This window comes from Bactrocera latifrons, unplaced genomic scaffold (assembly GCF_001853355.1).
Source record: "Bactrocera latifrons isolate USDA-ARS-PBARC rearing strain unplaced genomic scaffold, ASM185335v1 scaffold_9, whole genome shotgun sequence".
NCBI lineage: Eukaryota > Metazoa > Arthropoda > Insecta > Diptera > Tephritidae > Bactrocera > Bactrocera latifrons.
Genome location: NW_017537600.1, coordinates 2611527 through 2622163, shown reverse-complemented (window position 1 = coordinate 2622163; position 10637 = coordinate 2611527). Strand labels below are relative to the sequence as shown.

The following is a 10637-nucleotide window of genomic DNA, read 5'->3' as shown; positions in this document are numbered from 1 at the left end:
ACCTTGAAAAAGGAAGGACCATCAACAGCGACTATTTCACAATGTTGCACCGTTGGACCGTTTCAAGGACGAAATCGATAAAAAAAACGACTGCATTTGAAGAAAACGGAAGTACTGTTTTACCAAGACAATGTATAGTGTCACAAGTCATTGAAAACGATGGAAAAAAATCCATGAATTCGGCTTGCAATTGCTACCACATCCATCCTATTCTCCTTATCTGCCCATCAGCGACTATTTCCCGTTCTCAGATCTCAAAAGTATGCTCAGTAGGAAGAAATTTTCGGCGAATGAAAAAGAGGTCATCAGCGAAACTGTTACCTATTCTGAAGCAAAAGACAAATCGTGCTCCAAAAATTATATGAAAAAGTTATATGGTCGCTTTAGTCAGTGTATCACCCTTCAAGGGAACTATGTTGAATAAAAAAAAACAATTTTGCCAAAAAATATGCTTTGTTATGGCCGACCGGGGACTTCTCAATGGACTTGCTGGCAAAAGAATTGGTGTCGATTTTCACCAAATGCCATCGGATCAAATTTTACCCGGACTGGTCCAACGTAGATACATCCAACAAACGCATCATTACTGCTGACAAGAAGTGAGATTATGAATACGACATCGAAACTCTCCGACGAACTTCGGAATACCGCTACCAAAAAGTACAGAAACTAAAATTTGCTCAAAGCACTGAATACCACCTTAGCAGTGACTTATAATAAGTGCATTGAAAATTGGAAACGTCGTCATGGTTTTATTGTCTCTGGAATCTCGAAGGCTGTAATAAATATTTCTATTCTAATATGTTAAAATTATATTGTTTTTTTTAGTCAACCCGGGTCAAATTTAATCAGTTGGTATACATCAAAATTTCTCAAAATGTTCCATCTTTTTTGACATTTATTTTCTTTTATAATTAATTCTTTCCTTACAAAATCTCCAAAGCATTTCGCACCAAACTAGAATTTTTAATTTAATTTCCGATAAGTTTTATGAAAGTATATTCCCACGTTAGTTTTTATTGAACCAAGGATCTTCTTTAATCTGTGGTATAGCATAGCGTACTTTTAATGGCGCCAATATATGACCAATTAACTGTTTACAATCAGCAGAAACGGTCGGATTCTTAGGAAAAGCGAGTGCTGCATTAATACGTTTAAGCAGTATATGCACATTGGAACCATCGTAGGGCAGTCGGCCGAAAACCATTGCATAACAGACAACACCACATGCCCAAACATCGGACATGAACGGATCGTAGGCAATACCTGTTGGAGTTAAGAAGTCTTCGATTGAATTCAATTTCAAACAGAAAATGTGTGCGGAAAGACGTTTAAGCGTTTACCTTTAAGGATTTCTGGACTCGCATATGCATAGCTGCCACAAAAAGTTTTCGAGAGTATCACCTGCTGATCTGAGGTACGCGTATCTTTACGTGCGAAACCGAAATCGATTAACTTCAACGTATAGGTTTCATCTAGTAGAAGATTTTCGCATTTTATGTCACTGAGGAGAGTGAGAAAGTGAGAGATTTCGAAATGTGTCAAAAAATTGCTTAGTCGCTTACCGATGCACCACGTTTTTAGAATGTATATATTCCACGGCACTGATTAATTGTTGGAACAGATTGCGACTATGTGGCTCTTCTAGAAACTTCTTTTCGCGTACATAATCGAGTAGTGTGCCATTCTCAGCCAGTTGCATGATTAAGTAGACTCTATAAAGAAACGGTCTACAACTCAGATCGCAGTATTAGAGATGTTTAGACGATTCACGAAGCGGACCAGAGTATTAAATTTCTCGCTTAGGAAGAGCAAATCTACCTACAGAAGATTTTAGGAAGATTTAAAGTCTTCCCCGAGGCAACTGAGACTACGTAACCGAAAACATTCCGTATTATTATTATTTTTTTTTTTGGACTATCCCTATATTTGGTAATTCCAATTAAAGGTTTTATATTGCGACAACAATATCTAGGTGAAAGATATAAAAATTTTAGTGCACTTTATTTACTAAGAACCCACTGAAAACAAGACCATCTATGTGACAATAACCTCTCTCACAGAAAATGGTGTTTTGGCTCTACGAAGCCGTAGTTAATTCAAACATGTTTTATGTACTTTTAAAAGTTATGGTCGGCAGTAAACTTGAATTTAAAAAAACGGGTCTCATCAGCATCTACGGTGCACTACGGATGAAACCAACAGTGGCACTCAAAGCTATTCCCTTGGGCATGGCCGGCAGTTGCATACAAGAGCTGCAAAGACTCAAAGAGGATAAAGGTCCAAACATTGAGGTTCTGAAATTATATTTTTCTTCAACTGCATCCCTGAAAACTTGGATCCATCGCAGAATCTGCTTGTGCTGAATTTTCCTCTACTCAGGTACTGAAAATTTCAGAAAACTTGGACTACTGCATCGCAGAGTCCTCTCCTGGTACATTTTCTCTACTCAAGTACTAACAAAAGATATGCGGACGTGGCAAAGTTATTGGAGAAGAAGGGCAATGAACTTTCCCGCAGATGGGTCGAAACTCAGAGTGAAAGTTGATGGGAAAGATTCCTGTTAGGAGCTTACAGCCAATCTTAGTTTTAGGATACCATAACACTGGTACAGGCGTATTGCTCCGATGTACAGCCTTTTTCACTCCGACAGCGGATTGGTAATGACTGCCTTGACCTCGCTTATTTTGCGCTCGTAGCTAGTCAAGCAGTGGCTCTCCTCACTATCAAGATAGCATCAAATGCGCGGCATCTTTATCCCAATTCTTCGTTCTAGCAGTGCAGCTATAAACTTCAGTGCAGCTATAGCTTCAGTGAGACTCTTTTACACTAGAATATAAGTTGTCAAATTTGTATGGGGAAAAGTGAGGTACAATTTCATAGGGTCTGAAAAGTTGGTACTAAACTATAGCGTAACAATCACCAAACTACTTAGTGAACGTTTGGAATAGAAAACTCTAGCTTCGCAACACTTTCTGGGAAGTCTAATAAAGTTAGTTTGAAAGAATTCTGAAGGTTAACGCGATTTTTAAAAGTCACTCACCTATGACTTGTCTCGATACTTTGATAGAACGTTATCAAGTTCTCGTGATGCAATCCTTTGACGGCTTCAATTTCACGTGGTAGAAATTTCGTCGTATACTCCGCTGGCGCTTTGACTTTCGATATAATTTTAACGGCGACACGTTTGCCATACTCCTCAGAGAACCCAATTTTTACTTTTGCATAATTACCCGTACCTATCACTTTACCAAGTACGATACCATGATCTTCTAGTATAGTTTTCGGGCGTCCGTTTATATACGACTTTGTTTCAGTTGCTAAAGTTGCCGTTGAACCAGCACGATGCACAGAAATGTCGGCTTGTGAACGTTCATCGTCTTTAGTAGCGCCACCATGCTGTCGTAACGCATGGTTAACATTTATTTTTTGATCGGTCTTGTTATTTTGCGTATTCTTGTCGATGTCGTCAATTGTTTGGTTTTCTACGATTTTACTCGTCGAACATTTCGTAAACGTTTTTTGCGGTGGTGTTGGCATAACCGTTGGGGATCACCGCTACTACCTCTCACTTCTCTTATTTTTCCAACAGCAATTGTTTTGGCGTTCTTTTGAAGCATTCGCATGGACAAAACATGCATTAAATAGAATGTGGACCTTAATTTGAGCTTGTTTTTATCTACGATAGACTTTGATATGTCAAATCCGTGAGATTTCGCTGTTATAGCGTTATTCTTAACGCCGTTTAAGAACGGTTGGATAGATGTTATATGTATTTCAGTATTGCAATAAATTTTGAGTTTTCAACGTTAGATTTTGAAAATTATTAGAATTATTTTTTTCTGACTCTCTTTAGGTTTTGAAAATCTTTTGAGGAAAAGTAAATAAAGTTTTTGAAGTATTTATGACATGAAAAAATCTATTTCCTGTGATTTAGTGCAAGGTGACGTAAAACTAAATTTTCGAAAATTAAAACAAGAACAAGGCTTGACGTAGTGTTTCCTATATCAAAAATCTGGGAAACAAATTATCTAATAATTTTCTATAACTACAATTGAAGTAAGAAAGAGAAAAAACGGAGTGAGTATAGAGGAGTAAAAGAAAATTAAAATTAAAACACAAAAACAAATAACAGAGAGCGATGAAACAGTAAAAAAACCGATAAAAGTATAGCTAAAGAAGGAAAAATATAAAGAACATAAAATAAAATAAAAATTAAGTAAAATAAAACAAATAAACTTCAGTTAGTAAGTCAGTTAACTTCGTACTTAGCTTAAGTTTGGCCTAATCAACCACGCATAGACGGAGGTTGGGGATTCCAAAAAGTGTAGTCAAACTATTGGGTGCCAGCGCTTACCACGAACCTCAGGACCCAAATGCTTGAGGCATTGCTCTGCGAATGCGGGACAAGCACAAGAGTCCGGATTCAGGGTTTTGCTGGCACCTATTGGTATTACCTGCCGGCTTTTTGATCTGTCAGCCCGATTTTGCAGACCTGCGCCACCACCAGACCAGTGAGCTTGGCAAACATCTGCCTACAGTCCGTTCTATCGAATGCCGATATAAACTTAAAGGGTGATTCATTTCGTGGTTCCCTAATTTTTCCAAATGTCCATCCTTTGGGTACAATTTTCAATGATTCGTTCTAGTATTTCGACTGGTAAATGGCGAATGACATGCGCTATGGTTTGCTCCAAAGGCTGAATCGAAGCGAGATTGTGTGCATAAGTCTTTCCTTCATTTAATGCCAAACAATACTAAAAGAAAATAATATGACAATTTGACACTACAGGTCTTTTTGTACATGCTTGATGCTGCGAACTCCGATCCCAAATTCATGCGAGCATTATAACTGCCAATGAAACATAATTATGTAGGTCTATGAGTTTGAAACGCTCACAAGTCAACGGTCAGCGGAATGGAATAAAAACAAGTAAGGAAGGGATAAGTTCGGGTGTCACCGAACATTTTATACTCTCGCATGATAAAGTTATAATCGAGATTTACGGCGTGGTTGTGAACCGATTTCACCCATATTTGGTAAATGTCATCAAGGTATTCAGAAATATTATATACCGAATTTCATTGAAATTTCGAGTACTTCCTGAGATATGGTTTTTGGTCCATAAGTGGGCGTCGCCACGCCCATTTTCAATTTTTAAAAAAAGCTTGGGTGCAGCTTCTTTTTGCCATTTCTTCCGTAAAATTTAGTGTTTCTGACGTTTTTTGTTAGTCGGTTAACGCACTTTTAGTGATTTTCTACATAACCTTTGTATGGGAGGTGGGCGTGATTATTATCCGATTTCTTCCATTTTTGAACTATATATAGAAATGCCTGAAAGAAACGACTCTATACACTTTCGTTGACATAGCTATAGTAGTTTCCGAGATATGTACAAAAAGCTTAGTAGGGAGTATCCACTCCCACTTTTCCAAAAAAATTACGTCCAAATATGCCCCCCCCTAATGCGATCCTTTGTGCTAAATTTCATTTTAATATCTTTATTTATGGCTTAGTTATGACACTTTATAGGTTTTCGGTTTCCGCCATTTTGTGGGCGTGGCAGTGGGCCGATTTTTCCCATCTTCGAATTTAACCTTCTTATGGAGCCAAGAAATACGTGTACTAAGTTTCATCATGATATCTCAATTTTTACTCAAGTTACAGCTTGCGCGGACGGACGGACAGACAGACATCCGGATTTCAACTCTACTCGTCACCCTGATCACTTTGGTATATATAAAGCTATATCTGACTCTTTTAGTTTTAGGGCTTACAAACAACCGTTATGTGAACAAAACTATAATACTCTCTTTAGCAATTTTGTTGCGAGAGTATAAAAACCAGCTAAAGCCAAAAAAACCACTCGAAATCTGCTCAAAAGTAAAGATGATGCTCCCTGTTTTTTCGATATTCGTGGTATGGTACAATATGAATTTATTCCGGTCAATAAAGAGTTCTGTTTGGTTGTATTGAGGCAAGAAGGCTATCCCAAAAAGGACTTATGAAAAGTGCTTCGAGAACTGGAAAAGTTGTTGACTTAAGTGTATGGTGTTGATTACTTTGTAGGTGACAAAATAAATATTGATGAATAATATAATAGTTTGCGTTTGAATCAGAATTCCAGGGTACTTTTTTTTAGCCAGGAGAGCAAACGCTCAAGTGTAGCAAACAGACAAATGGCGAATCGAAGGCGCCTATTAAATTGTCAACTAAACAACTAAACAACCCCTCTAGCTTACACACCACACAGAGTGCATACAAGATTTAAATATGACATATTTAAGGGTAGTTTGTCAGGTGTTTCATATGTGGCAACCTTTAGAAGTAACCAAGACGATCGGTGACGATAAACAAATCAAAATTGTGAAAAATATAATAACAACAGTATTACAATTATTTTGTATATAAAAAGCACGTGCTGCAACATTAGTTTAAGATATTTTTGTAATACAAAAATAATGATTATTGAAATAAAAAGTTTTCGTTGAGGAGAAGTAATAAGAAACTTAATAAAAACTTATTAAATCAATACAAAGTTATAAAAACAAGTATGCTATGCTAATACTGGCAAAGTTTGTAGCTTGTAAATCCTTTTCATGGCGGAGGTGCATGTCATCGGCCAGATTTTAAAAGCCGTTGATTTCGCGGAACCACACCTCTACTGCAAGTGGAGCTTACAAAGCGGTTGGTAGCAAAAATTATACTAAATTTAGATATTTATATAAAAATTCGCTTGCTTCGTATCGTATGCCAAACAGGTAGCGCCTGGAGACTCGTACAAGGCGAAGTAGCCGGTCAGACGCTAGTCAGCTCGAACCGCTTAGAGCAATCCTCCGATTTCGCACATCCCTTGGATATACATCTGGCCACCGCTTCCATACAGGGTTGGCCCAAATTGCATGTGGAAGTTTACGCGGTGAATGTGTTGCAAAAAAGTTGGCCAGTTGGTTACGGTTTTTTGCATATACCCAGCCGACCAGGTGTACATCGGTTAGAGTTATTGACTTGGAAAGTGGCACCGCTCACTTGGTGGGATAGTGTGCGTGAGAAGTTCGGCGGTGGCGGTGTGGGACTCAGTAAAGCAGATCTAATCTATACAGGTGTAGAGAGGTTGGTAAATGTGTATTTATTTGCAATTAAACGAAAGTAGTTAATAATAACAGTGAGTTGGTTGATTCGAAAATGCGTTGCCTACATTTAAGCGCCAAGCGTAAAATAACGTTTATAGCGTTAAGTACAAGAAGTCGGATAAATATATATTTTTTACAGATATAAACTACAAACACGTTCGTCTGGTAAAATTATCATCGACCTTAATTTGGTTTTCCGCAATTTCGCTAAGTTTGGTGTGGAATTTAAGTGAGAAGAAGAAGAAGAGAAGGCTTCTTTGAAAACAAAATGAAGAAAATACTTACAGCCGCACAGCTCTTGCTGTTGCTACAAAGTGTGGCTGCAGTAAAAATTGGTATTTCGAGAATAAATTTGGACATACCAAGCACCACTACAACAACAACAACAACCACGCAAATGCCGCCAAGTACCACAGAGCCCACAACGGTAGTTGATCTCATGGAAAGCACTGCAACAACCGATTTTACTGAAATAGAAACTGAGATTACTAGCCCTACAACAACTACAACTTTAAAAACTAAAACAACAACCTTAAAGACAACAACAACAACGACCACAATAAAGCCTAACTTCACAATTTCCATATTTCCACCACGACTAAGGACTACCAAATCACCTAAAACTACAACAACATCGACAACAACACCGCCTACAGTAGCGAGCACAACAGCCACTAATACAGCAGAGAATACATCCAATGCTTCGAATGCTGACGGCAGCTCAGTTAATGCGCATTCAAGCCAGGGCTTCTATTATTGCAACTGTGATCTTTTGCTGGATGGATGCGACATAAATTGTTGTTGTGATAGGGATTGTATGCAGGCAGCTTTAAATGTCTTTAATTGTGATGCTCCACCAATGGAGAAAAAGTTGAAAAATCGTTTAGAGGACTTTCAATATCAACATGGATTACCATCGTGTAAAGTAAGCGATGGTTGGCTTTGCGTGTTTCGGACGAATACGCGAAAGGAGCGAGAGAAAGTGAGTACAGCATATAGTTGATTGAGATTGATATTGATATTGCTATTGATATTGATATTGAAATTGATATTGATATTGATATTGATATTGATATTGATATTAATATTGATATTGATATTGATTTTAATATTGATATTGATATTGATTTTAATATTGATATTGATATTGATATTGATATTGATATTGGTTGCGGTTGAGGTTGAGATTAGAATTGAGGTTGAAATTGAAATTGAGAGTGAGTGAGAGGAGAGTGTTGTTTGAGAGTGAGATAGATATTGAGTTTCAAATTGAATTTTTGATTGAAATTGTGATTGAGATTAAGGTTGAGATTGATATTGATATTGAGATTGAAATTGATACTGTAGTTAAGAGTAAGAGATTTGTTTGAGAGTGCGATTGAGATTGAGTTTGTCATTGAGTTTGGGATTGTGTTCGAAATTTGGGTTAACATCAGATTGGTATTGAAATTACGGCTGAAATGATTTAGTGTGTGTTTGATATTAAAATTGAAATATTGAAATTGATACTCATAAGTTCACATATATTATTTTTTAATATTTGTGACCATTTCAGTTACCCGAAATCGATTTGAATACAAATCATTACTACAAATGGCCTACACCTATTTGGAATATTATTAGCGAACAAAGCGCTGAAGGCAATATGAACTATTACAAATATGGAGACCCCTTACAATTTTTAAATATGAAAACTATGACACTGAAACAATTTGGTGAGTGAAATTATTACCATAAAATTAAAATTTAAATTACTAAATTATACCACAAACTAATTCTATAATCTTAATAACTCATCATAGATCTTCCAAATACTTTTCAACCGCCACACTGTCAAATAATGGAATCTGTCAAATTTTTAAAAACATACAAAATCGACTGTTTATTAGCCACATTAGAAAAATTGCAAATGAGCGCCAGAAACATACTAAATTTTATACAAAATAACAAATTACTCTTAAAACCCATAAGCGAGGCCAACGCACCGGATTATATTATGAATATGCTGAGCGATCTCAAATTGAAGATTTGCGAAAGCGAATTATGTCAAATAGTGCCACTAAATAACAGTACAATTGTTGAGCAACGTCTCAAGATCTTCTACCCCGTAAAGATAAAATTTCAACTTTTACATAACTATACACAACTCTTGGGTGGCGTGGTAGAGTTCAGTGCTATAAATGCAACGCTAAACAGCAGAGAATTATGGCAAACATACGAGTTGGAATATATTTACAAAAACATAACGGTTGCGAATGCTAGCAAGGAATTGAATGATACTGCTTTTAGCCTACAAAATGCTGTCAAACTCACTTCCGGCGCTTTGGGCTATACACAAGGCAAACCCATAATTATAGCACGCTTTATAGCAAACAATCAAAGCGCAGCTTTAACACAAACTAATCAAGTTTTAGACTATTTCCATGTGAATGCCACTAAGTCGCCAACAAATAACACGCTTTCCTTATTCACCACACACCAGCGTTATTGCCACCACGATGCTTCATCGGAAAATCTTATTAATTATGGCATAAGTGTGTTGAAGCAATGCAAGCTGCACTTTAACAATGAAAGCCTCACGAAATTGCCACAAAAAGAACGCAATTTCACCGAAATTTGTATACAACTACAAAACCAAATCACAACACAGTTATTCGCTGCTGATCTTTTCGTATTGGGTGAAAACTTTCCTGATTTATACATCTCTCAATTGGGACGGCCAGAAAATCGTAGCGACAAATGGACGCCTTTACGGGTAGAGAATCAAAATTTCGCGCCCACAAGCGGTGAATATAATGCGCAGACACAAAGTTTCACTTGTCGCAATATGTTATTAAATATTGCTTACGAGTTCATAGTGGGTGAATTTACCGAAGCGGGTGTAGCGCAGCAGGCGTTGGTTAAGCGTGCAACATTGCTGTTTGGCGAACGTAATGATTTGGAATTCGAAATGGATGAAGTAATCGAGGTGCCGTTGACGGTATCCGTCATGTTCTTCGATTATTCTAAAGACGTGCATAACTCCGGTATTACGAGTTTTAATGCCGCTATTGTATGGTTTATTATATTAATTAATTTTTGTAACTTCATACGTAAACACTAAAATATTTATGAATTAACTGCTATATAGAATAGTATTTAGCCTGTAGTAATACGAGTATAATATTATATATGATATTAGTATGTAATTAGCATTTGAAAATTCAATCAAATAAAGCGCGTAGAAATGAATATATTGGATCGTTCCTGAAGTATCCTCGTTTGATAGCCACAGCTGACCTTATTTAATTTTTTCGCAGTCAACTTCACACTATAAAGCTGCCAAAACTGCTGCAATTTCAGGTTCGGTATTCGTACGAAGTTGACCAATTGTCTGTTGGAACCACATATTGTCCAAGTTCATATCATTAAATTCGAGCTCGAGAAAATACTCAATTATCATTGAGCGGTACCGATTCGCATTCCCAGTAACGTGCCGGTCTTGATCATTACGAAAAGAAGTC

At 37.0% G+C, this 10637-nt stretch overlaps 3 protein-coding genes across 3 annotated transcripts; 2 read left to right on the top strand and 1 right to left on the bottom strand.

The window, feature by feature from the left end:
• Positions 1–880: 880 nt before the first annotated feature.
• LOC108977452 (testis-specific serine/threonine-protein kinase 3) lies at positions 881–3856 on the bottom strand. The gene is made up of 4 exons (XM_018947140.1): positions 3044–3856; positions 1566–1715; positions 1344–1504; positions 881–1266 (listed from the first exon to the last, which is right to left on the bottom strand). The coding sequence occupies exons 1-4, from the start codon at positions 3538–3540 to the stop codon at positions 1010–1012; spliced, it is 1065 nt and encodes a 354-aa protein (XP_018802685.1). The 5' UTR covers positions 3541–3856; the 3' UTR covers positions 881–1009.
• Positions 3857–6451: 2595 nt separating this feature from the next.
• LOC108977450 (B9 domain-containing protein 2) lies at positions 6452–7374 on the top strand. Its single transcript, XM_018947138.1, has 3 exons — positions 6452–6688; positions 6763–7114; positions 7274–7374. The coding sequence occupies exons 1-3, from the start codon at positions 6601–6603 to the stop codon at positions 7365–7367; spliced, it is 534 nt and encodes a 177-aa protein (XP_018802683.1). The 5' UTR covers positions 6452–6600; the 3' UTR covers positions 7368–7374.
• Positions 7375–7385: 11 nt separating this feature from the next.
• Positions 7386–10271, top strand: LOC108977449 (tectonic). Its single transcript, XM_018947137.1, has 3 exons — positions 7386–8116; positions 8690–8849; positions 8937–10271. Exons 1-3 carry the CDS (start codon positions 7403–7405, stop codon positions 10235–10237), a joined length of 2175 nt encoding a protein of 724 aa, XP_018802682.1. The 5' UTR covers positions 7386–7402; the 3' UTR covers positions 10238–10271.
• The last annotated feature ends 366 nt before the right edge of the window (positions 10272–10637 follow it).

Bases quoted from the DNA above. Each gene is read 5' to 3' on its own strand.
- LOC108977452 (XM_018947140.1), bottom strand. From the start codon at position 3,540: ATGCCAACACCACCGCAAAAAACGTTTACGAAATGTTCGACGAGTAAA. The intron at 1,716-3,043 runs GTGAGTGACTTT...GTTTCTTTATAG, and splicing joins AGTATCGAGACAAGTCATAG to AGTCTACTTAATCATGCAAC. The intron at 1,267-1,343 runs GTAAACGCTTAA...TAACTCCAACAG, and splicing joins GAGTCCAGAAATCCTTAAAG to GTATTGCCTACGATCCGTTC.
- LOC108977449 (XM_018947137.1), top strand. From the start codon at position 7,403: ATGAAGAAAATACTTACAGCCGCACAGCTCTTGCTGTTGCTACAAAGT. The intron at 8,117-8,689 runs GTGAGTACAGCA...TGACCATTTCAG, and splicing joins CGCGAAAGGAGCGAGAGAAA to TTACCCGAAATCGATTTGAA. The intron at 8,850-8,936 runs GTGAGTGAAATT...AACTCATCATAG, and splicing joins TATGACACTGAAACAATTTG to ATCTTCCAAATACTTTTCAA.
- LOC108977450 (XM_018947138.1), top strand. From the start codon at position 6,601: ATGGCGGAGGTGCATGTCATCGGCCAGATTTTAAAAGCCGTTGATTTC. The intron at 6,689-6,762 runs GTTGGTAGCAAA...TATGCCAAACAG, and splicing joins CAAGTGGAGCTTACAAAGCG to GTAGCGCCTGGAGACTCGTA. The intron at 7,115-7,273 runs GTTGGTAAATGT...TATTTTTTACAG, and splicing joins ATCTATACAGGTGTAGAGAG to ATATAAACTACAAACACGTT.